Here is a 26,202-nt window from a genome sequence, read left to right as displayed (position 1 = left end):
TCTTTCCTGGTTCGGGTTGAAACGCCCTATAATCACAGCCCAATGGAGCAGTATCACAATCATATTCTGACTAGAATCTGAGTATAACGACTTCAGGTACACCACACAGGAATTATTTGTGATGAACGGATTTGGTTTCATTTGTATGAGTCACTATCGGCATGCAAATTTCCAACATCGATTTCAAATTGTAAATTTCTAAATAAAAAAAAAATATATATATTTACTTGTTATCACTTTAAATTAGTTTAAGTCTGCATGCTGCTCAGTGGAAATTATTAAAGTATTTTAAAGTGTAACACATGTACAGACACATCACAGGTAAATGCACTTTGTGTCATGTGACCTTCAACACAGAAAGAGAGATGATTAATATTAACGAGACTATCCTGTGGTTTGGAGGACTGGTTGAGCTATATCTTCATCAGGAGGCAGGTTGAGGTGATGGATAGATCAAACAAACGCAGGACTTTCACCCGGGAGAGTGGGGTTTGAGTCCCGAATCATCAAAAGTGCGTTCGTTAATAAAGCGTCAAAAAACCAGTGCCATTAAAAGGAATTTGCATGAACTTGTTATCACGTTAATTTTGACAGCCCTAATATATATACATATACACATACATACATAGTTATGGTGCAAAATCATAACTAAAGTTAAACAAAAGTGGTATAGCAATTGCCCATTCAAATGTATGTGCACATCCCTGATTAGCAGCTATTTAGGCCAGTTTACTATATTGGTTAATATGCATACCAGCCTACTGGTAAAAAATAAATAAATAAAAAGTGTGCAGTATATTTCTACAAAGAACCAAAGTTGAAGATATTTCAGAAGGAAATGTGAAGAGTCTTTTGATTTGTCATACAATCACATTGTGTCTAACTTTATATTAATTTAAATGTTTTATTTTGAAAGCTTCCTGATTTTCAGTTCTGGTCTAGTTCTTTTAGACAAAACTTGACAAAGACCAAAAATACAGGGTCTTGTACTAAATGTAAAACTATTTTGAATACTAAATAAAGATGAAATGCACCACAGTTTACAATATCTGAATACTTTATTATCGTTAATATTTAGTTGGACCATTTTGTTCAACACTGTATAAACCTGAGGAAACATTGCATATAACTTAAAACAAAACCAAAAAACAAACAAATAAATTGATTTCAAAATAAATAAAAAAAATTAACATTTCCCTGATGTCTAAAATCCAAAACCTTGTGGAACAAACTTTTACACAGGCTGTGGAAAACCCTCTTAATAAATCCATAATCCTCACGTTAATTAAGAGTCATAAAGTCCTAATGCTGCCACTCTTGGATGGATTCTGAGAAATGAGAGCAGTAGTGATTCCATCAGGGTCATCTCTCTGTGGCTAATGGTTGATGTTAAGATAAAACAAGCAAGTTGATTTCAAAATGCATTTTAGCATTATGTACTAATGGATTAGTAAATAGTTGTATAACAAACAATCAAGCCTGTGTCCTTCTACCTCAGACGGGCATTCATCAGCTTTAAAATAAATAACAGTTTCACTAAATTCAAATGGATTGCATATTGACAATGGGAAATGGTCCCGTGTCTGTATTTAACCCTTCAACAACCAATTCTTAGTAGTGACGATGCACTGTCTAAGAATTTAAACTGTACTTATATTTCAATTATATATATATATGACCAAATTAAAGGGATATTTTTTTTATCATATTTTGCCAAGCTTCTACATTGTGCCCAGTAATCACAGGTGCACCAGGACTCAGGTGTTCAGTACATTGGTTCTTGAGTTGAACAGGAAAGTATGACCTGTTCTACCTAGATGGTAGGATATTTTTTTTGTCTCTGTGCTCTCAGGGCCGATGCAGTGTGGGCCTCATACGAAGGAAGGGAAAATTGTAGGTGTGTGGGAGACCCTGATGAGTCGTGAGATTGAAGGATTGCCATGAGAACGGACGCAGGCCCTGCGTCGTGGGGCCGTTTATTGCCTCTGCGGCCAGCTGGACAGCCATGTTGTAGTCCGTCACCTGTACCATGCGATAGATATGGGTAAGAAGGGCACAATGGAAGGAAGGAAGAAAAGGGAAGTCATTTAATATGGTTCAAATATTAAATAGACATCCATGAAGGCATTTCTGTTGCCATTAATGGAGGTGAGTCATTCAAAACCTGCACTTCCCTTATAAAGTTTGGGTTCAACTAATGTGGTATGACATTTTAAAACTCCTGGTAAAATTAAATCTGACCTTTTAAAAGCCAGAAATGAAGAGTGGAACAGCAAAGTATGAAGAAAAGCTACAGACTAAAAAAGTTATGTCCATAGCAGCTCTTTCAGGCAGTGTAACCCAGTGTAAATATCCTCTGGCGTCTTGGATCGAAAAAAAAGTTAGTACTTTTTACATTAATTTAAACATGTAGTTAACATTGTCATTGTGAGCATGTTAGCATGCTGACGTTAGCATTTAGCTCAAAGCACCACTGTGCCTGCCGATAGCTAGCATGGCTGTAGACACTTCCTGAGTCCTGTTAAACAAAATAAAACAAACTAAATTATTAAACAACTAAACAAAACACGTTAAAAAAAGACAATACATTACAAACATTTTAGGAATTTGAAAACACAAAGGTGGTGGCTATAGCCAATTAGCCTCATGAGACCGTCCTGATCTCGCGAGCTCCAGTTTTCTACTCGCAGAACAGTCTGACATCTTGAGATAGAGAAAATTTGGAGCCGTTCGCCAAACGACCGACCAATCAGCGTTGGTTTTCAGGCGGGTTTAGGTGTGACGCAACGAGAAGTGACTGTTAGTCTAAACAACATGGCAGCTTCCACGGATGAGATGAGCGTAGCTATCGCGCAAGTTTTATCCGAATTAGAAAGTATTACTTCATTGAAAGAAGAGCAAAAAACGGCACTGGAGGCTTTTCTCGGAGGAAAAGATGTTTTTGCTCTTCTCCCGACTGGTTTCGGCAAGAGTTTGATCTGATTGGTTGATTTGGCCCGTCTATCACCAACATAGGTGGTGATAGACAGATGGTTTATCCAATCAGCAAACCAGTATTTTCACCCCTTCCCAAAAGTTCTCCAACGGAAAGTTCCCAGATGGATATGCCGAGCAAAATGAAAAATAAATGCAAAATAAATGCGAAGCAATCCATCTGGCGGAGTCAGGTTAATAGCCAATAACTAATATCGAACAAAAGGCCATATTATTCCTAGACAAAAACACATACGGTACATGCACCTATAAATTCTTTTGTAATAGCATTTTCTACTTTCTGCTTTTTACAGTGCATATTGTGAACTTAATCCTGGCACTAATGTTTTGATGGCCTCTGACCTTAGTGTCATAGCAACCTCCTGGACGTGGTCTCCTTGGTCTCAGGTCGTTACGGCAACAGATGGTTTTACATGGATGGCCCTTGGAGTAGGGGTCTCTCTTGTAGTCTGTAACAGAATATTTTATGTGCATTTTGTGTCACATCTCTAAAGCCCTTTGAGTTCAGGAAAAGATAGAAAATGTGATTAATGCAAGAGTTTTTGCTTCACCTACTGTTGTATCTCATGATGAATTTGAGGGAGCCAAGGTCAGACACCTTGGCCTGGTCCCTGCGGAGGATTTTGGCTCGGGGACAGAGGTCGTAAGAGAAGTCCTGTCCGTATCTCTTCCACATCACACCGTACCCACTCAGGTTGTAGATTTCAACATGAAATGGTATGTTGTAGGATGGCCAGTAACCTGCCAAATGTAGCATACTGACGGTGGAGGTTGTCCAGACACATTACCAACTAAAACAGCCATCCTGTAGCCTGACGATGCCAGACCCACATCAAGATGTTGGGTCTGGGAGCTCACCATTGACAGGGCTCAATCCCAGGGGCGGGATAAACGGTTGTCTTTCAAATTCCCTCTGCAGGCAATAGGATAGCACTACAACCAGGCAGAGCAACGAAGAAGGTAGCGAAGCTAGTTGATGGATTAAACTTTTGCCGTATCCGGTCGGCAGAACTCCGAACACATCTTCCTTTTTTAAGAATGATTTCTGTGCCGTTCTTTGTTCTTTTCTCAAGGAAAAGCTTAACTCCAAGTCTTCCAGAAGACCGCTGTTCCCAGCAGCAGAAACCATAAGCCCGCCCACCGACTCTATACACGATGTGATTGGCCTGACCAAAATTAGTTTTTTCCAGCTTGCAAGCCAACGGAGAGTGCCTAGACCCCCCTGGCTGCAAAATAAATTTGCTGCCACTAGGGTGTGTCTAGATTTCTAGGCTAGCCATCCTGGATCAAAACTGAACAATCTACAGTATATAGATATATGTTTGTTTCTCACCTTTGCGTAAAGCTTGAGTCTGATCAGAGTGCATCACCTTCCCGGGAATCTGCTCCACCACAGTCAGAGCTCCATCCGTGATACTGTGGCCCAGAGAAACCCTGCTCAGGTCCACCACCATGTACTGGCTGTTATACGTACCTAAAATACAGAGGAGGGGGATATGCTCGGTTTCCTGCCTTTACAGACACAGAGAATCCACATGGGTCAGTATCACCTAATATTAAAAGGCCTTTTCTAAACAGTTTTGCATGTTTTAAACCACACACGTTTTACACATACTTTACATATCTCCTTGCCACTTCCCTAAGCAAAGTTAGTTTTCTAGGGCAGGCAGTGGTTACACTAAAATCAACTTGGAGAATCTTTTTAATAAATAGGTCAACCATCACAGTGAACAATTTGTTGTCTTTATTATTATTATTATCGGTCACAGTAACCACATGATTGTGTGGTACTACAGTTGCGAGCAGAGATCAGCTTCAGAACTGCCCGTGCCGCCACTTTTCTAGGATACTCTGAAAGCTGAGATGTGAAGTTGCTAAAAAGGAGCTGTTGTTGTTGTTGGAAAAGAAATACAGAAGAAAGAAGAGTCTACAGCCACGCTAAGTTAAGTATTGGATGAATTAAAAAGATTTGACCTGCTGGTGGCACTAAATGAAATGTCACAGGATTACCAAAGTCAGTAGGCTTCATCCTCTGGGGACTATGAATGTCTGCATACAGTGTCACTGAAATCCATATAGCCATATCCAATAGTTGTTGAGAAATATTTTAGTCTGTACCAAAGTGATGAACCGACTTTGTCATTCCTAGAGCTGTGCTGCTAGTCTGGCTAAAAGTTCCTAAAGCTGGCTGCCGAACAGGAAGGTTAAGCAGAACAATAATCCAAATATCAGATGTCAACGCATCCTTGAACAGACCAACAGGTAAACTAACCCTAACCCTGTATTGACTTTATCCCGACTTTCTAGAAGGAAGGAAATCAATCCTAAAACTTACTTTAAACTATGCATGAACAATACATACAAAACATACATGACTTGGGCCCAAAACAAGCCAATCCACCACAACACCAGGGTATTAAGAGGTTTTAAGGGGCAGAAGGAAAAGACAAACTGTGTGTAAACGGTGTTTTAAAATCCTGGAGAAGGATGTGGTGAAGGACGCAGACTGGGGACCAAGGGACGCGGGTTCAAAGCCCGCCTAAGGTACAACACACAGGAAATGTTTGTGATGAATGGATGTGGTTTCATTGGTATGAGGAATTTTCAACATCGATTTCAACGGGCAAATTTTCAACATGCGAAATTTCAACATGCAAATTTCCAACATTGATTTCAACTTGCGAATTTCCAGCACCAATTTCAACATGCAAAATTTCAACTTGCGAATTTTCAACATGCAAATTTCCAACATCGATTTCAACTTGCGAATTTCAGGACTTGCGATGCAAATTTCCAACATAATTTCAACTTGGGAATTTTCAAATTAAATTTGTTTAAAAACGTATTATCACTTCACATTTTTTAAGTGGAAATTATTAAAGTATTACACCCCTTAACATAGACATGATTACATTACAGGCAACTGCACTTTGTGTCATATCAACACAGAAAGAGAGATGATTAATGTTAAAGAGACTATCCTCCCCCAAGAAATGCTCCCAATGGTTGTTTGTTCAAGCAGCAATTACGACCTATATTACCATTAATAGTGACCGTGCCCTCTAGTGGCCATAGTAATTATGACGTTACACATCTTATGAGGTTGCAAAAGGAGGTCAGTTTCTATAGAAGACTATGAGAAAGTGACCCACTTCTCACAAACATTTTCATAATGAGTTCATGGTCTCAATCGCTAGTTTTAAGTCTTCTGCAATACAGAATGATGTTCATTTTTTGAATTATGGTCTCGTTGATTTTAAAATCGGCGATAAAGCAGGGGGTGTTTTAGGGCGCGGCTATGATGTGATTGCCAGAGAAAGTGTGTAACGTAACGTAGAGTGTAAGCAGCTCCTCCCTCACTCCTCCCTCTCGTCTAAAATCGTCACATCCGCTGCGCCCGTAACGGCAAACTCGACGATTCATAGCAGATCTCCACAAACCAATGGGTGACGTCACACATGGGCTGTCTGTTAATATTATACACTCAGTGGTAGGAATAAAGAACTGGTTGAGCTATATCTTCAATAAGAGGCAGGTTGAGGTGGTGGATAGATCAAACAAACACAGGACTTTCACCCGGGAGAGTGGGGTTCCAGTCCCACAGGGGGCAATTCTGTGCCCCCCTCCATCCCCACCGCTGAGTCCCACATCACCAAAAGTGCCTCAAAACGAGTTAACCTGTTATCACGTTAATTTTGACAGCCCTTATATACATATGATGGATTACTTAAACCTAATACTGTATTGACTTGAAGTTTCGACTTTCTAGAGGGAAGGAAATCAATCTTAAAATGTACTTAAAGTATGCATGAACATAAAACATACATGATCTGTGCCAAAACAATCAAAACCACCACAACACAAGGGTGACTATATCTAATAAAAGACCAATTATCTAGTTGCATTGCTATTAGTGTATGATGGGCACAGGAAAACCAACATGCACAGTCTTGCATGTGCCTGAGGGATCTGATACGAGAGGAAGAAACACGACAAACTTCTGGCTCTGGAGTTACCGAATTGCACAGAGAATAAATTCTAAATCCTAACCCATATCTACATAAAAGGAAAACACAGGCAAAGATAAAGGCTCTCGTTTTAACTGCCTGCAGGCCACCACATAAGTTTGGCAGGACAGGGAGAGTATGAGAGCGAAGCTGCTGGGAGATGACAGGACTGTCTCAAGAACACTTTGTCCTTTTCTCCTATGCCTCTCCCATAGCAACATGACGTGAAAGATCATTGCAGCTGGCTAATTAACACATGGTTAGTATAATGAGAAGGTAGGTCTGTTAAATATCTTGACATAGCCAGTGGTTTAGTTCCTGAAATGTCTCTGTTGGACAGATTGTCATGATATTTGGTACAGACATTTATGTCCCCCTCAGAATTAATTGCAATAACGTTGGTGATTCCCCAACTTTTTGTTATTGGATATATTTGGATTGTTTATTTAAATTGCACTTGTGTATAGTCTGTATGCAGCTTCTATGCATCGACACCTGGTAGGCTACTGTCATGGATATATTTGGATTGTTTATTTAAATTGCACTTGTGTATAGTCTGTATGCAGCTTCTATGCATCGACACCTGGTAGGCTACTGTCAGCTAGCACTCAGTAGTCATGCATCAGTAGTTTGTCAGAGTGTGTGATGGAGTCAACCTTTTAATACCTGGAAGGATTTAAAGGTTTAAAACAGATTCTGTTCAATTGAAGAAACAAAATCCATATGCGTTTGAAAAGTATGTAACAACTGTTCTCACTCTGGTTCGTCTATGCTCTGGTTTTAAACCCCCACCTCACATCAACAGGAATTCACCTGAGTTGTATTTGGAGAAGATGTGCGCCCACTCCTCTCCGCTGTGCGCCAGGCTGTTGGCCAGGCGGACTCTCTGCCAGGCCAGCAGGCTGTGAGGGTCCAGCTGGGAGAACAGAGAGACGTTGAAGACACCGATGGAGGTCTGAGTCATCAGCAGGCCGCTGCCAAGCAGGTAGAAGTCATCCAGAGACATCAGGAAGCCTGGAAGAGGGGGTAGGAGGACGAAGGGTAGAGGAGGGAGTGAGGGGACAAGGTTTTAGGACAAATAATAGCAATGGAATGTTTGAGATCACTTATTATCCTCAAATACAACCTACAGCTTGCATGCAGCTGTCTACCAGCAACTTAATCAAAATTGTAAAAGTTTTAGCCAGGCTAGCAGTTTACCGCTAACACGTGTATATTTATATACACATATTTCTACATACAGGAAGAATAAATACTTTTAATATTTATGCTACTACCATTATATTACCATTATTAGTACTTCTATTAGTACTAATTCTGATGCTGGTACTATTAAAGGTCCCATATTGTAAAAAGTGAGATTTCTTTTTTGATTATAAAGCAGGTCGAGGTGCTATATAAATACTGTGAATTAAAACGCTCAATCCACATAGTACTCAGAGATGGTGCCTTTAAACGAGCCGTCAGGACTTGCATACAGTTGTGATGTCACAACTATACTATATATAGAAAGTGCTGCTACAGTGCCGTTACAGTCATTCCCCGTCTGCAATGACGGTACAGAGGCTCCTAGAGCGCAGAAGACCCGGAAAACGCTGACCAATCAGAGCAGACTGGGCTTTTTTCTGGAGAGGTTCTTATAGAGACAGGTGCTAAAATGGAGCACTTCCGATAGAATGTGTTTTTTAACACTAAAAGCATTTAAAGGTCCAGTGTGTAACGTGTTTAGTCGTTCATTATCAAAATCTGTGTTGCCTTTTCACAAACTTTTTCATGAACTTTTCTCCACAATCAAAGCATTCCTTTTGGCTTGAAATTTTACATTTGCATTCGCATGAGCTGAGGTAGATGCTCCATATTCAGGCGCCATCTTGAAATACGTTAGCCGGTAAGAGACATACAGGACATACTGCTCCGCCTTTCGCGTTTTCGCTGAACTCACAGGTGCTGCTAATGCTGCTAATGGGTATCGTCGCTACCCGGCCCCGGCAAGTTTGAAGAAGGAAACCTGGAGGACCACACGTATTCAAAATCCAAATTTCAGGAACAGAAGTCAGAAAAAAAAGGATATTGAAAAGAGCAAGAGACCGGCTTTTTGAAGCCTGAATGCTACCGTAGCTGTAATACATACTTTGAACTTCGTGACGCGAGAGAGTTGATTGCGATGTATGATCTCAATGCTAGATGGGAGAAATTCTTACACATTGGACCTTTAAACATGTTCTAGTAGAAATCCAAAATACAAGTATGAACCTGAAAATGAGCATAATATAGGACCTTTAATAATACATTTACAGTACTGCTGCTGTTATCAATAATGTAAATCATAGGCAGAGGAATATTTCCACTACCCTCACTTCCACCTCTACATAAAGTATTTGTATGGCATCTGTTCTTGTTCTGTTGGCCCTGGCCTGCTGTGTGTGCTAAATGTTTCACATTGTCAGAGAGAAAGCAGTTTAGGAAGGCTGCAAGGGTCACACATCACCTCCAGTGGCAGGGGTGTATTTCATCTCCTCGTTTTTAATATAGTGAAATGATATCCTTGGCCTGCCGGCCTCTAAAAATAGTGCATTAAAACCACTTGTGTTCTGATAGCAATGGAGCCTGTAAGAGGATTTTTATGGCCTGGACCACTTGGCAAATCTTTGCCCACAAAATTACTCCACCTCCTGTGACTCTACAGCGAAGGGATAGATTTCATCACGGCTCTGTTTTGTACACACACTGCAGGTGGATGTCTCCCCGTCACTGACTAAGCTGTGTGCTTAGCAGGAGAATTACTTTCTGTAGAGAATGCACATTGAGGATTTGGTATAAATTCCTTGTTGTCAGTGTTTATATTTTCCAAGATGAAAATGAATTTGTGTGGATTAAGGAAAAGCACAATTCAGAGCTTTTACAAGATAACAGCTTGCTGTACTGTTAGTTGACAAACCCTACTGTTCAAAATGCAGGTCATGTACTCAGAAAACTTATACAAGCTGTCAATCTCACTTTTGCCCACTTAACTTATGCCATGTCGTTTGCTGATTTATTACAATATAGTCCTGTGCAGGTCATATGTGTGATACCGTACTTGTGCGAGTGTGTGTGTCTGTGTGTACCAGGGTAACTGCTGAACGACATCTTTCCAGTGGCGGTGTGTGTGTCAGACACCCTGAAGTCCCAGTGTTTATAGATACGCATGGTGGCTGCATACGTATACCAGCTAGAGTGGCCAAAAAGCAGGTTCTCAAAGCCTGGCAGCACCTTGGACACAGAGAAGGGAGAGAGGGAGGGTTGTGCTAGTTTTTTGTCTGACGTCAATAAAAGAGTGGACTGGTTAGGTCACTCTTAAATGAATTTGTCCAATACTTTGGTTTATGACCAAATACCTGCAGAACGAATGACATTCCCACCAGCTGTACTTTGTGTTTAGTGCTAATTAGAAAATGTTAGCATATAATAACAACATTAAGGTCCCTGTAATCAAATGAGATAAGAAGAAATATCTTATTAATTCAAACCGAATGATATAGTATTTCTGACAGCATTCACTCAGTGTCCTCATTCCATTTGCACTTTGTTTTTTCCGAAATGAGCGTAAGTGAAAGAGAAAATATCCTCCTCCCTGTGGCCTTTCGCACTCACACACTCCAGAAGAGAAAAACCCCATGCACAAGAACCCACAATAAATCGAATTAGCCGTTGAGGCTTCCCAAGTTCTCCCCTTTCAGCTCAAGCCAAATGAGCTTGGCCTAACCTTGATGAGAGCAGTGCAGTGGCCCATTCCTGCCATCCTGAAAGTGCCGGCCCCTGTGGAGGAGTTGGAGCGAGGCGTCAGAGCTGGGACGAGGTCCAGGAGGTCGCCAACACCATTCAGAAACTGCAAGGCGAATGCTGAGAGAGGCTGGGAGGAAGTTGGAAGTGGCAGAGATGAATGAGATGATACTGTGACAACTCTCTCACCGTCTCTCCAACACACACACACACACACACACACACACACACACACACACACACACACACACACACACACACACACACACACACACACACACACACACACACACGCACACCTCTCTGTGTTTGCTTTTGGCCCACTGTGCAGCTCCAGCGTGGAGTCCGTCCAGCTGGGCCAGGATCAGTCCCAGATGCTGCCACAAGGGCTCGCTGTATTTCCTCAGTCTCACCTGCTCTCTGGCCCACTGGTCCTGCTGGCTGTGGAACATTCAGAAAGCTGAGAGCCACTTTGGGCTGTTTCTTTTACTAATTAGTGCATTTGGCTGCTTCTCAAATCTGACGCCTGATTTTGCTGTGCATCTAAATTCCTAATTACGACAATCACTGCATGCACGAATGTCATTTTTGCATTTAGCATAGATAGTGTTTGACAATACTGGTTTAGCTGACAATATTTCATCAATCAATATCTTGCCAACCAAGAAACTTATATTTAGGCCTCTGAAAAAGCATTAGACATGATAGCTCTTCATGAAAACTCTGAATAATTAAACTCTCCTTGCTTGCAGGTTTTATTGTTTCTCTGTAGCTAAAGAGAGGAACCTCTGGATAAGTATAATCACAGTGTGAGCCATGAACATGAACAGATGAGACTGTACCTTAAAAACCTTTTCAGGGGATTCAAAACCTTCTCATCCTTCAGGAGTTGAGGGTACATGTTGGAGTAATGACTGAACATCTGTCTGCAGAGAAAGAATTAGAACAGCGGGAATGTAATCCAATGATGTAAAACAATGTGCAGTAAACATATTTCAGCTTTATACATACAATTGGCATTTGTGTTACATTTTATGAAGATGTACAACAGCTACCGTATTTTTTACAGGTTTTGTCCATTGATAGAAAACTACAGGTGACTTCACTCTGTTATTTTTTTTTTTTCAGTTTGAGATATTTCATACAAATGATGTGTATTTGCAGTTCACTACAAGACCTGCAACACTCACCCAGCAGTGAGATAACCTTCCAGGTACCCAGCCAGGAAGAAGGTGGTCTCATCTTCCTGTGTGATCCCTCCATGACCTGCGCAGATCTCTAAGATGCCCCATCCAGAGAGGAGCAGAGTGTCATTGAAGTAACCATAGGCTCCCCCCTCTGTCTCCATCACCCCCTCCTTCAGGACCACACTTTTCTGGGCAGCATCCCAGTACACAGTGGCCTCTTGGAGCTCTACCATTATAGGAGGGTGGACAGGGTTACAGGGGTTGAGGTTGGATAACACACATTATGTTACATAATGTCATGACACCAATAGAATGAACCGTTAGGAAAATACAGCTTATAAATAGTCTAAAAATAGTACATATTATCATATGTTGCTCTTTAAAGACTAGCACAAGGGTTCAAATTGATTTGTGTAGTTACTTGGACATACAGGTAGAATAGATAATAATTTAGCTTACTATTTGTATTTGAAACTAAATCCAATTTATTGTATAGGTAAATTGTACAAGGTTTTCTCCCAGTAAACATAGAATGTATAAAATAAAATACATGAATAAAAAACAACTACAATTTAAATAATAATATGTCAAATAGAATGGTATAGTGACGAGCAGAATAGAACTAAGGTTGCATTATATAACATTGGGTGCCACCATGATCTGTAGGCTATCCGTTTGTCATACGCGATTTCTACGTAAACAAACGGCCTTTTTTCAATAGTAGTTTTAATTTAGTTATATTGGATTTAAAATAAGATTCCGTTATGTTTGAATACACTGCGGAAACGTTACTTACGGTAAGTTTGCACTGATGCAGCCAAAGTGCTCAGCAGTACGCACAGTTTGATGCTCTGTTTCTCCATGTCTGTCAGCTGATTTTATCTCAAGAGCCGATGAAGCGCTGTTTTTCGGATGCTGGTAATTTTAATTGCTTGAAACATTTTTCGTCATCCTCATCATAGTTGTTCATCAAAAGCAAAAGCAATCACCCCAGATGGGACTCGAACCCACAATCCCTGGCTTAGGAGGCCAGTGCCTTATCCATTAGGCCACTGGGGCAGTATGTGATAAGGGCGGGGTCACAGTTATTTGTATTAGCAAGACCCATGTAACTCGGTCTTAACTATAGAGTACGTATTTATATTGCTTAAAACCTCAGTTTTGACAAGCTAAGTTTCTGAAACAATATTGTTTTCATTGCTTTCTCAAAATACACAAATTGTGCACAAGTATCCACAATTATTGGAAAGGCCGGGTGACGCGATCACCATGGTGATGCGCTTACGTCTCACGGATGGTTCCATTATCTCCTACCAATAGGGGTATATTAGGTTATCCTTATGCGACTTTGACTATTCAAATATGCATACAAGGTCCAACGTACAAGCATTCGAGCGCCGAGTTACATTTTATATTTCGTAAACTTGCTGGTGTTGGCGAATCCCTTCCAATTGCTTTATATTAAAGCCGTGCAATATTTCAGAGTGTTGTCTATTTTACCCAAATGGAACCTTCATACTTGCGCAGTAGCAGCAGAAGCAAGTATGGCTTTGTTTGGAGAGAAATAGTTTAAACCACCACATTAAGAATTTAAATACATAGTCTGTATGGAGGTAAATATATAAGATTCATATTGTTGGTGACAAAACAACTACTAACCCACCTGTGAGGCAGTTGACACGTTTCAATAAAATGTCAGGTATGAGGAGCTAGCGTGTTAGCCACCTAGCGTTAGCTCTGTAATGTACCATTAGCTACGATCGTATACATAGCTATGAGCAACGCTAAACACAGTTACTGTGGCTACGTGATACTGCTCCCTATAAAATACTAATGCTACCATTGGTGTACCATCTTTTATAAAGGACCTTAAGAAATCACTCAAGATGCCGCTCTTCGGAAACACATTTAGTCCGAAGAAGATTCCACCTCGCAAATCTGCATCTCTGTCCAGCCTTCACACGGTGAGTTTAGAGAACTTACTTATATTTGGCAACATCATTTGCTAAAGGTAAAGCCAACACCAGTATCTCTCATTGGTTCCTTATTTTATCTATACTGGTCACTTAAGAGGATATACAAAGAGAGATAAACAAAAGCAAATTATTTCTATAACGTGTTTTGAGACAGCTGAGGTGTAGTAGTGAAAAAGGGGCTGCGGATCAACATTGTGTGAGTTATTGTTTATTTGGTGTGCATGCAGACTGATCTATTGGTTGTTGTTTTTCTTACCCCTGAATCTCTTTTAGTTGGATCGTTCAACAAGAGAAATAGAGCTAGGTCTTGAGTATGGACCTCCTGCAATGAACCTTGGCGGTCAGAGTTGGAAATTTGAAGAGGGACAGTGGATATCAGGTAATGAGTTTGAACTGCTTCTACAGTTTTTAAGTGCAGAGAACCTTACCATGGTGATCAATCACTGTTGGTCTCTGAATGGCCAAAACCTATTTCTCTGTCTTTGTTGAACCAGAATCTGGTGGGAATGCGTCTGGTAGGGAATTGCAGCGGCTTAAGAAAAGAAATGTACAGCTGGAGGAAGAGAACAATCTCCTGAAACTTAAGATTGAAGTCCTCCTGGACATGGTAAGAACTCCGCAGCTTTGATAATGCCCTTAACATTCTCAATTGCATTAACGATGCAATATGAAAGTTTATTTTTGCCTCATCCTCAAATGTCTTTTAGACAGATGCAGTGACTTTGGATAAACCTATGTTTTTCATGTATAAATGGACAAATGATATTAGGCATTTTTGGACCAGGGGAACATTTTGATTATTCTATCCGCAAGATATGCCTCCCATTCCCCAAAGGCAGATTCTGGCCCATATATATAGGCCAATATATAGTACAGTATACCCACTACAATACATTAGACTACACCACTGGTCCAGACATGAGTGTATGTCGATGATTGATTGATCACATGAGCCAATGCAGCACCGGCAACAGCCATTTTAACCGCTAGCTAAATAGCCAGCTGCTAAAAGATTACAATTCAACAACTTAATGCTTGAGCTGCACACTCTTGTCACAACATAGTGTAGCAAGTATGATGGAATTAGCTAGCGTTAGCTAAGTTAACTTGCTAACTTTACTAAGGACCTGTACGTACACCTCCACGACGCTGAGGCGGGAAAAAATTGTAGGCGATCCCTCTCACCCCGGACACAAACTGTGTGAGGTGTGAACCTCTCCCCTCTGGCAGGAAGCTGCGGTCCATCAGGACCAAAACCTCACGCCATAAAACCAGTTTCTTCCCCTCTGCAGTCAGCCTCATCAACAAGGCCCCAGACCTCCACTGACATTGACTCTACTACCTCCATCCCTAGTGCACTAACCTTCATTCTGGACTATACATCTGCCCATTGCATACAACTACATATTTTTGGCATTCTGCACTCAACCCATTCAGCCTCCTTTTTCTTATGCTAAACCGCTATTTGTTTCTGTTTCTGTGTTTATTTCTTATTTATGTTTAATATGCTTGTGTATGTACGCAACATTCACCAAGACAAATTCCACATAGGTGTAACTTACTGTGGCAATAAACCCTTTTCTGATTCTGATTTTGATACTTTCATGTTACCCCAGTTACTGAAAATAAGCCAAAAGGCAGGCTAATGGCCAGCAGTAGTCGGCCGCTCCACCTCACTCCCCGCCGCCTACTTTGCCGGTAGGACAGCAGACGGTATCTATAGCTAACTAGCCAGGTCCGCAGACGGAAAAGCTATCTCACTGCCTGCCAGCGGCGTGGAGTGAGGCGGACCAAATTGGCCTGCTCCCTTCACTTCAGCGTTCTCGGTAAACCTCCACAGTGGGCAGTTCCTTTTAGGCAGTCCCCAGAACCGTTACGAAAATGCCTATTATCATTAGGCTCCATGGTGCTCGCAACATAGGTTAAGCACAGTCCTAGACACTGCTTGTATTTGTTTTAAAAGCTTGCTTCATACATTTTAATTGTGCACTTAATTACCAGTTCAATTGTAATTTAGTTTCTTACCAAGTCTGTTGAATAACTGATATTTAATCTTTCCCTTCTAGTTGACAGAGACTACCGTAGAGTACCACATGATAGAGAAAGAAGTGGAGGATATAAAGACTCAACATCGAAGGAAGAAATGACAATCCGATCCGATGCCTTCATCATAGGAAATCTTCTTCATTCTCAGTTTGAAGTTTGTTGATATAAAAAAAGTGGTACTTTGTTTTTAGTTTTTTTTTTTTTTTTGCTCATGAGTAAATTTTCACATAATTAAAAAACATAGGGTCTCGGCCCTACTAGTTTATTTGGAAAAGCAGGGGCACGTTTAATCCGGTTCAATCTCAAAACGGTGTGCACCGTTGCAAGGAAACTGTGTACAACAAGCTTTGAGGTATGTTTTCTCTCGTTTGGTGGGTATTTCCCAATCAGCAGAGACGTGTATGTAAACTTGTGGTAATAAAAATGCAGTGCACTTGTGCATGCGGCAGGGTGTTGAATGCACCACCATTTCAGTTTAAATAAACGTTTTGCTATGTCTTGTCAGGTTTGAATGTGCCCCAGATACCCCTTGATCTGATTTAGTGACTAATTTTATTTGTTCTGTCCTGCATTTGTAACTGTAAATCTGAAATAAGTGTGGACATCTTTGTTCAATACACAGCATCATTTCGACATCTTTTACATCTGTATGGCAAGTGTTGGCCGACATTTTCAAGATTTTTTCTATTAAGTGTATTTTCTATTCAGTTTCAAATTAAATTAATCACAGTGTGCATTTTTTTTATTCACATTATTTAGAATTTTACTGTAACCACTAATTGGACTGCTACTTTGTTGAGCTACTAGTGACACATTCAAAAGAAGACATGGAAAAATCTGTGTTCCGCAGACTGTGAGCAGTAATGCTGCCATAAATAATCCTAGTTTATTCTTGACTTTGGGAACAGGAGTTTGACAAAAATCTTATCTCAAGGTCCACTTACTAGCTTTTGCTGAGCTTTTACTTGCAACTCAGGAAAGAAAAGTTTTTCTTTTACTGGTTAAAATCCTAGATCATCATTACGAGATCGTGATCATGTAATGTATCTACTTATTATTGGTTTTATACCAACCAGGATAGAAAATCTGGTGTGTTGATCTTCTGCATCACTAATATTTGTACTACACGCAATATACTATGATGCAACTATCATATCTCTATCCCTTGTGAAATGTAGTTTGGGATTTCAATTTCTTTGTGTAAGAATGTATTTATATTAGAATTTATTTTATAGTAGAACTGAGCATTGATAATAGTGTGCATTCAAAATCAAAAATGGGTTCATGTCAATGAAAGGTACAGCCTTTTATAAATTAGTTTTACTCTCTTTAGGTAATTGGTGTTAATCTAACTCTAATCTAGATAGTTGAAACAAAATGAAGAAATTGATGGAATAAGGAGAAGAAGAAGGTAATTGGTGGATATACATGTCAGTCAAATGCGCAGTGCAGCTATTGGTTGAATAGTCCTAACTGCGCAGGCGCATGCTATCGTGAGTTATTGCAGCGTTTGCGGTTGTGCTTCGGACAGCGGGAGAGACGAAGTAGTTTCTAGGCTTTTTTTCAGCACTTTAAACCGCCGGTTTTGTTTGTACTACTGTCAGATTATTTCGCGATATAGTAGCGGGCTTGATCTGTATACACATCACTTTTAATAATGCCACGGGGCGGTAAGTGTTAATATTCAAATAAATGTAACATGCTAATGTTCAGCAAGCTAATTCTAGCTAGCGAATTGTTAGCTACAGTAGTATAAATTCCCGTTGAACTCTCACATGCTTAGCTTTTAGCATGCTAACCGGTTAGCACAGTGTATTTGCGGGTATGAACGATTCAGGAAAGATACACAATGTACCAATAGTGAATAATTAATGCCTTCACGCGAACACTTGTTGGTAATTTCAGAATCTGAACGGCTCGAATGGTTCGATTTCTGGCTATATTTGTTCAACGTTAACCGTCAGCACCATGTGCACAACATGAACGTTAACGTCAGACCGCTTTACGTAAACATTTATTTGAATTCCTGGTAGATAGCTAGCTGTTATCACTATCACCAGAGTCGTCCATAAGTATTTTGTTAAAGTACTCCCTAGCTTTGTATCTGGCTGTTTTTGCTGTCATGTCGTCATAACACTCAACTAGCCATGGCATTTACCGTGAAGGTAGCTGGCCCTCGGCGTACGTCATGTGTGACTGCAATTGTCACCACACAGACACACTATCGCTGTCCCTATTCACACTTTGCAAATAGCATTAGAACTTCAATGTAGAATTCTAATAACCGGTCTAAACTGTATTGGGATCTTATCATCCAGACCTGGTTAGTAACGGGTGTACATAAAAACAGCAACACCTGCTGCGCCACACGATCCAATATTGCACCATCGCAAACTCTTGAATGACGAAATGGTCATAGTGTCTAGTCCGGTCCTCTCAGTATCAACACAAAGCGTCACCAAGACTGTATTCATTCAATACCCACATATTTAATCACATGAAAAACAAAATCCCGTTATTCTTAATCGTCACACACAACTAACGGTAGTGAAATTCGATCTTTGCATTTTACCCATTCTAAGCATTAGGAGCAGTGGACACATACGTATACAGCGCCTTGGGGGGAAAGCATTACTTTGTATAGCTGTAGTGTTGTTGAGTTGATGTAACTAAAATATGTCCCTGTACTGACAACAATTCCATCAACTTTGCAATTGACCACTGTTGACAACTTGTAGAATGGACACACTTCAAAAACAGTTGGATACAGTTGATTTGGCCGTAACAACTCCCACAACTGTGTTACAGGGAAAAGAGGCCACAAGGGCAGGGGGAAGCAATTCAGCAACCCTGAGGAGATAGACCGACAGATGAAGGCACAGAAAGAGTTGGTAAGTGAAAGATGTTTGTGGCAGACATTGAGTTAGTTTCAAACCAGAGGGCTATTTCACGAAACCAAGATAAGGGATTAAGCCTGGGTTTCCCCAAGGTTATCCTGGCTCACTTTAGCCTTGACTCGGTTTCACAAAAGCAGAGATGTATTCTTTACAGCCTAGCCTACTCCCGACCAGGCTAACAGCCAGGATTTATTAATCCTGGAGCCGTTTCTGTTCACTCAGCAGTGGTTTTGCCCTATTGTTATCAGCATGCATTAAAATACATGTGCATGTTGCTGTTCAGTTAAGCACTGTAATTATTTAAAGTTTTGACCATTATTTTTTTTTTTATATTGCTGCATGAAGACTGCTGTTAATATTGTTAGAAGTTTGGTGAATATATTATGGCAGTTTCCAAATGTGTTTTTAAATGAAGTCTGTTACTAAGGGCAATATATAAAGTGCTGAACATGTGTTTCTATAGTGGACCAATGCACCTTAAATTATTTTAGTTGGATACATTTTTTTTGTATTTAACAACAAAGGTTTCAATAAATTGGCATTCTTAGCACACCATTTGTGTTGTCCAGTAAACTGGTACTATAATTTGGGAGGATTGTACAATCCTCCTTAATTATTATTATAGTTCAATGAACCAGTAACTATCTAGTGTAGACTATACTGTACTGTAGGTAACAACAGGTAGAGGACACCCCAATGGTTTTTGACCTTAAATTTAGCTTGAGGGAAATAACTGAGTATACTGTTAAATTCATGTTTACAGTGTGCCTTATATTTATCAGTTAATTTATAGTTTTTAGATTTTAAGAGTCCAATTTCTTCAGTGTTTTTCTTTTATATGTATATGTATATATGTGTGTATGTATATATCTGTGTGTGTATATATGTATGTATGTATGTATGTATGTGTGTGTGTGTATATGAGAGAAAGCAAAGAATATAATATGTAAAGAAGGAAACTCGTCCTATTTATATAAAAAAAAAAAAAAATACCCGACTGAATGATAGTCTAAAAATATACATTTACGAACTACTGCTCTTAGCTGGAAACATTCAGTGAGTCACTTGTCATTTGCAAACACAAATTGAAAGTGAAAATGAAAGTTGTACGCTTTGCATTAAAAGCGAGCAGTGGAAGTTAATATGACTTAGGCAATTTATATTTTAGCCCATGAGAGAGAGGGAGAGACAGAGTGAGAGAGATATTTCCGCATCATATTCTAGCGTTGTAGAAAATTGATCTTCATGGTAAATCTCCTGAGTAACATTATTTTCTGCTTACTTTTAAGGCAAAGAGTACAACTGTTAATTTGTGCAAATGATTAGTACCCTAGCTCCTTGAATGGTATGATCATGACTGTTTCAATACAGAGCAGTGGTCAGTAAATGTATACAGTATATTTAGGTCACTTATACATTCAGTCGGTCCGCGATCGTCTGCCACGCTTTCTCTCACTGTTTCATTACAGCGCCCGTGTTACAGCAAATGTGTTTCACGTTATCATACTTCTTCAAGAAGCTGCTGCTCACTCTGTATAAAGTATCAACAATGCGTATTCTCCATTTTAGCATCAGTAAATCTGTTATATACCTCGCGGCCTGTTAAGGAAAGCCGTGAACGCGCATCACAAATATCCAAATTACTATTGCTCCTCCTCAGCCTGGCTTGGCCTAGTCGCTCCTCCTCAGCCTGCCTCGACCTAGTCGCTGCACGGATTAGACTAGGTCAAGCCTCGCTTTATCGGTTATCCTGGATTTATAAATTCTGCTTTTGTGAAACAGCCCCCACGTCTGGTGTGATTAAATGTGTACGTTTACAGGACGAAAATCCTGGTGCCGAGAAGGTGGACTCCGCCGATTCTGAGGAAGAGAGCAGCAGTGACGACGACACTGAGGTGAGTGAGAGCGGGGATGTAATGTTGCCTTGGTCTAGAACTTGGTGGAGTTGAAGGACTTACACCACACCTAATGTTTAGTGTTTGGTCTTGCTGAAATGTACAGCTTGACTAATTTGTAACTGCTTTCAGTAACCTAATGTAACATTGTTGACTTTTGGCATCGGAGGGAATTAGAAAGTTCAGAGTGAACGATCAAATGTGTCTGGAAATGTGTTTTTGAAGGACAAAACTACACCCAAACAATGGTTGAGTGTTAGTTGCTACTGTAGCAGCCACAGTAGCAGGTAGACATGACTCACTGATGTTAAAAATGTCTTTTGTTTTTGCACACAGAGGAAGAGAAGTGGGGTGGAGGGCCTTATAGAGATTGAGAATCCCAACCGTGTGTCTCAGAAGAGCAAGAAGGTGACTGAATTAGACGTCAGTGCTCCCAGAGAGCTGTCTCGCCGGGAGAGGTAGGTGTCACTCAGGAAAGGAACGTTTGTATTTGTGCTATTGTGTTTTTGTTTAGCTTCTGAAATGATATATTTGTTGCTGGCACCAGGCTTTTTAGTTTGGTTAAGTATTCCTTAAGCCTATGTGTATGCCCTCCTGTTGTTTTTGCCAGAGAGGAGATCGAGAAGCAGAAATCAAAGGAGCGCTACATGAAGCTCCATCTTGAGGGGAAGACTGACCAGGCCAGGGCCGACCTGGCCAGACTGGCCATCATCAAGAAACAGAGGGAGGATGCTGCCAAGAAGAGAGACGAACTCAGGAAAGGTGAGAGGGCACAACAATTTACACACCAAACAGTTCTGTAAAGTTAAACCTTTGTGTGCTAGAGATGGAAATTAAGCAGATTTTCCCTCCGTTCTGTGTAAACTCTTGAGTTTAGCTGAAAACTCACATCTGTACAATTGCACATCAGCAATAATCACGTCTGACTAAGGATTTTATTCTCAGTTCAGCTTGAGGATTTGTAAGATTTGTTCATACATCTACTGTGTGTGTGTGTGTGTGTGTGTGTGTGTGTGTGTGTGTACACACAGACAGGTCCCCAGGCCAGAACATGCAAATGAATTTAGTTTAGTGTTTAGTTAAATGTGTTTTTAGCTTAGTTAAGTCCCAATACATTTTGTCAAATGTAGTATGCCAACAAATCCAGGATGTCCTACAGCATCTGGTCGCTTTTCTGGTTATTCTGACACACAATCCTCTGCGTAGCATATATGAGCAAGAGGGTCAAAGTTCAAGGCACACTGACTACATTTACATGCACATAATATTAAATTTTTTGCCCTTATTCCCAAAAAGACGATATTCCAACTGAGCTGTTTACATGGCTAATGATAGTGAATATGCCACTAATATTCACGTTTAAATGCAGCCATGCAAAATACCTGGCTGCAAGTTTCCGTTTCGATTTCGAAAGTAATCATGAAGAGGACACGGCGAAGTGTGGCGTGGGACAATTTTGATTTAAAAAAATAAAAAACTACTTAGTACACTGCAAACACGGAGATGCCGTGTAGAAGTACAACACGGCCACGACTCAAATAATGTAGCCTACCACTAAACAAAGTGCATCCGACCCTGGTTAATGTTGGTGGCGGCCGCGGTGCACCCTGCTCTCAGTCTCAACCTAGCATAAACTCGCCGTTAGAGCAGAGAAAATTACCCAAGGGATCTGCAAGTTCATTGAGATGGATATTGGAACCAGCATATCCCATTTCGTCACGACGTACCATCACCAGACTGGTAGAAACTCGCTACGAAGAACAGAATAAGGTTCCCCGGGCTGGCCAAGTTAGCGCGGAGCTACCTGTGCATCCCGGCAGCGCGGGTGTTTTCGGCGGCTGGACTGACGATCACCAGGTAGCAGTTGCGTCTGACCCCAGATCATGTCAACATGCTTATCTTTCTCAACACAAATCAGTAGACTGGTGCAGAAGTTGTATGTGAGTTAACCTACTGGTTATTTTTTATTAGGCTTTGTCCGTGCCTTGGATAGTTTTGAGTTACATTTTGACAAAAACCTGTCGGATCTAAGTATTATGTTTTTGGTTAAGTTATTATTTAACATCATTCTTTTTCTTTATTATTTTGGAACAAACAAGGGTCTCTGTTTAAGAACGCCGGCTCGCAGCTGCAGGTTCTGCTGCTTCAGAGCACCGCAGCGCATATATCTATAATCTATATCTATAACCTCCACTTTAACTGCCACAAGTTGTTGTTCTTGTCATTAAGATCTCATCGAGGAAAAACGCGCTGTATTTTTGTATTTTCATTGCATTTTTAATTTATAAAAAGTTAAATAAATAATGAATTTTAATATAGAAATATTAATGATTAATCGATAGTCGATCGTTAATTCTCCCGACGATCGACTAAGAAAATTTAATCAAATACCCATCCCTACTCTAAAACCCCAATAATACCGGAATATCCCACGTCTTAATCGGAAAATGCTATATTCGGAGAAAGGCATTATTATTATTATTATTATTATTATTATTAGGAATATTCAACCGAATATGCTGTTCACATGACCTGTATCAAATTCGGAATATTGTCACATTCAGAATAATAGTGGAATATTGGTGTGCATGTTAACGTACTCAGTGTTGTATATCTAAGGAGTATTTCCCAATTGTATGCATACTGCATGCAACGGTACGTACTTTATATCAGCAATATCAGCTTGGTTTGGATCACTATCTAACATTCATCGTAACACACTAAACAAAGTTATAACAATAAGTAGTAAAATAATTGGACAGGTGCAGGAACCACTCATCAGTATTTATTACAGGAGGACAAAAACAAAAGGAACACAAATAGCCTTAGACGCTACTCATACACTGCACAGTCACTATTGTCTTTTACCTTCAGGCCAGAGATACAGATCACTTATATTCAGGACCAAGAGAGCCATGACAAGTTTTGTGCCTACATCTATCAGAAATATGAATGATTGACACATTTACTATTTTAACTTTTTGTAATGTAATTTATGTAAATGTTTTTTTTAATGCTTAATGTTTATTTATTATGTATTTATCTATTGTACTTTGCAAGCTTTGGTTACTTTTTATGTTACTATTTTGTGTGTGTGTGTGTGTGTGTGTGTGTGTGTGTGTGTGTGTGTGTGTGTGTGTGTGTGTGTGTTGTGTGTGTGTGTGTGTGTGTGTGTGTGTGTGTGTGTGTGTGTGTGTGTGTGTGTGTGTGTGTGTGTGTGTGTGTGTGTGTGTGTGTGTGTGTGTGTGTGTGTGTGCTGTGTTCGTGGTACTGTACATGCACTGATGCTCAACACAAATGAAGTTCCTAACGGATAAATAAAGTTCATTGAATTATAAGGGCAGCTGCAGTACACACACAGAGCAAAAAAGAAAAGCTGTGATTTGGAACGCAGCATTACACAATTCTCTATGTTGCTTCTTATTTTGTTTCCATCCGATTTTTAAAGATGCTGAAGAATCCAAAGCAAAGCGCTAGTCCTCCATCTGAAAGCTTCAACACGCACTTCAGTCTCGGAGGGATGGAGAGGGCAGGAGATCTGGAGGTGGAGAACGGGGGAGGGGGACCAATACCAACGGCGTCGGATCAGGAGTGCTCCTGAACTCCTGTCCCCTCATTTCAAATCAGAGGGGCGCGGGTCTTCCTTAACTGATGGTCAGGACCGGGGGGGAAACCGGGTGGATCAAAGTGAGATAAAAAGGAATGCAACATTTGGGATGCCTCTTTGTTTTCTTCCTCAAGAGGAGACAATCGCAGGTTTACCAAGTGCTTCACTGCCTCTTTACTCCTCCCCCCGCCCACCAGGGTTTTAATTCTGAAGCTGCTGAAGTTATTTCCATTCCGTTTGATTCACACATTTTTACAAGGTCACCTAATACGAGTTTACTTAACGACTGAACAGGAATTAACCGTGAGCGTGCATGGGGCTTTTCCTTCCATCTCGCCTGTTTTTGTAAGAAGGCAAATCAGTGACAGATGGAGACAAAAAAAAAAGAACACTTCAGAGGATAAACTGATATATAGGAATTATACAATGTAATTTTAGTATTTGTGGATATGTTGCACAAGACATTGGTATAATTTTCTAAAGATATGAGTTTTTTTTTTTCACCCCCCCTTTCCATCATCCAAACATGACTATTCTTTGTTCTCGGCCAGCTTCTTTTTGTTCCGGTGTTGGTTTTGCCATGTTCAGATCTACTTTTTTTTTTTTTTTTTCAATAGGAAATTCACCATTGGAAGAATTAGCTGCCCTCAACATGTCTAGGAAGTAGAACATCTTTAGTTCCTTTTGCTTTTTCATGGATCTTTTTCCCCCTAAATTGACACGTTGCTCATTTGAATCATCTTATTGCTGTCAGTTCAAAAGTGTTTCAGAATGTGTTTTGTAATCCCTTGCTCAAAGCACCTGGAATATTACTTGAGTTGCCTAGAATAAGCATTTTTAAGTTGTTGGACATCAGTGCTGGAAATGCATAGTCTCAAACCTGCCTCAGTAACTGTGGCCTTGCCCTGTTTCTGATGGGGTCCTCTGTGGTTCTATAGGACGGATTGTGTCTTTTGTTGCCTTTTACGAAGTTTACACAAGACCAGTTCACTGTCTTTCTCCTGTAATAAAAGGCCTACAAAGAACCTACGTTGAGTTGTTTATTAGGTACCCTTAAAAGCCAATGCAATCCTTTACATAGGCACCACTGATAACAGTCTCTAAAATGACCACAGACCGCTTAGCTCTCTGACAGCGTAAACAAAAAACACATTATATACACTTTACAACGAGAGGATTTACTGTAGGGCTTTTGTATTGTTTAGACTGCACAGGTGTACATGATGAACTGGTAACTCTGTATGTGGGGTGGGGGGTTGGAAATGCCTTGATCAGGAAAACAGTGATCCCTATAGCTAGATTAAAGAACAAACCATTGAAACCCCCAAAGTGTAGCCACAGCGTCAAATTATATTCAAGTTTTCCATCATGTGTTTAAAGTCATTTTTAAAAATAAATTCATTATTATGTGACTGTTGTGTTTTTATATTCAAATTGTAAATGTGTTTTTTTTAGTTATTTGCCTAAAGCAGCCGGAATTTGGAGTTGTTCTGATTGATTCTGTTGTGTAATTTTAACCTCAGAGATGTTTTGACGACAGGGTCCAACAGTAAGGATAGCCTGGGGTCAAGTAAACATAACAACCCACTTACCCATTCCATCATAATCGTATCATAAATCACGCTATCGTTCTCCCCTCCCCTTGCCCACGTCGTAGAATGCTTGTTGAACGATTTTGATTTGAATGCGCTGGTAGCCAATCAAGAATCGAGTTGCCGCTAGTCTATATCGACAATGTTTAATTTCCAGGATTGCTCAGGTGGCGCTGGAAATTCCGCCAGATGTCCCTCGTTTTGTCCGGATGACCATCACCTTCTGCTTTCTTTGTGTT

The 26,202-nt window shown here is 40.3% G+C and overlaps 3 protein-coding genes and 1 non-coding gene across 8 annotated transcripts; 2 read left to right on the top strand and 2 right to left on the bottom strand.

Annotated features, from left to right (window-relative positions):
- Nucleotides 1-1,071: 1,071 nt before the first annotated feature.
- On the bottom strand, nucleotides 1,072-12,970 carry LOC120551800 (phospholipase B-like 1). Of its 2 annotated transcripts, none has more exons than XM_039789384.1 (11): nucleotides 12,747-12,970; nucleotides 11,954-12,176; nucleotides 11,606-11,689; nucleotides 11,063-11,204; nucleotides 10,747-10,893; nucleotides 10,109-10,253; nucleotides 7,815-8,015; nucleotides 4,328-4,468; nucleotides 3,550-3,735; nucleotides 3,337-3,443; nucleotides 1,072-2,022 (listed from the first exon to the last, which is right to left on the bottom strand). In XM_039789384.1, the coding sequence occupies exons 1-11, from the start codon at nucleotides 12,811-12,813 to the stop codon at nucleotides 1,849-1,851; spliced, it is 1,617 nt and encodes a 538-aa protein (XP_039645318.1). In that variant the 5' UTR covers nucleotides 12,814-12,970; the 3' UTR covers nucleotides 1,072-1,848. The 2 variants fall into 2 exon arrangements, 1 of the variants encoding a protein (XP_039645318.1); XR_005637920.1 differs by having other exon boundaries at nucleotides 1,890-2,022; nucleotides 3,546-3,735.
- On the top strand, nucleotides 12,729-16,708 carry cby1 (chibby homolog 1 (Drosophila)). 4 transcript variants are annotated; one of them, XM_039789385.1, is made up of 5 exons: nucleotides 12,729-12,747; nucleotides 13,816-13,914; nucleotides 14,200-14,305; nucleotides 14,421-14,533; nucleotides 15,993-16,708. In XM_039789385.1, the coding sequence occupies exons 2-5, from the start codon at nucleotides 13,837-13,839 to the stop codon at nucleotides 16,071-16,073; spliced, it is 378 nt and encodes a 125-aa protein (XP_039645319.1). In that variant the 5' UTR covers nucleotides 12,729-12,747; nucleotides 13,816-13,836; the 3' UTR covers nucleotides 16,074-16,708. The 4 variants fall into 4 exon arrangements, with proteins under 4 accessions (XP_039645319.1, XP_039645322.1, XP_039645320.1 ...); XM_039789388.1 differs by lacking the exon at nucleotides 12,729-12,747 and adding an exon at nucleotides 13,391-13,492; XM_039789386.1 differs by lacking the exon at nucleotides 12,729-12,747 and adding an exon at nucleotides 13,459-13,563.
- Nucleotides 12,937-13,009, bottom strand: trnar-ccu. Its single transcript has one exon. It is a non-coding gene; the product is annotated as a tRNA-Arg (tRNA).
- A 748-nt stretch (nucleotides 16,709-17,456) lies between the features above and the next one.
- Nucleotides 17,457-25,400, top strand: pdap1a (pdgfa associated protein 1a). Its single transcript, XM_039788214.1, has 6 exons — nucleotides 17,457-17,642; nucleotides 18,781-18,863; nucleotides 20,690-20,764; nucleotides 21,101-21,222; nucleotides 21,375-21,526; nucleotides 24,213-25,400. The coding sequence occupies exons 1-6, from the start codon at nucleotides 17,630-17,632 to the stop codon at nucleotides 24,239-24,241; spliced, it is 474 nt and encodes a 157-aa protein (XP_039644148.1). The 5' UTR covers nucleotides 17,457-17,629; the 3' UTR covers nucleotides 24,242-25,400.
- The last annotated feature ends 802 nt before the right edge of the window (nucleotides 25,401-26,202 follow it).

The sequence above is a fragment of the Perca fluviatilis genome, chromosome 21 (genome assembly GCF_010015445.1).
Source record: "Perca fluviatilis chromosome 21, GENO_Pfluv_1.0, whole genome shotgun sequence".
Taxonomy (NCBI): Eukaryota; Metazoa; Chordata; class Actinopteri; order Perciformes; family Percidae; genus Perca; species Perca fluviatilis.
The sequence above is the reverse complement of the archived record's forward strand: the minus strand, read 5'-3'. Positions and strand labels throughout refer to the sequence as shown.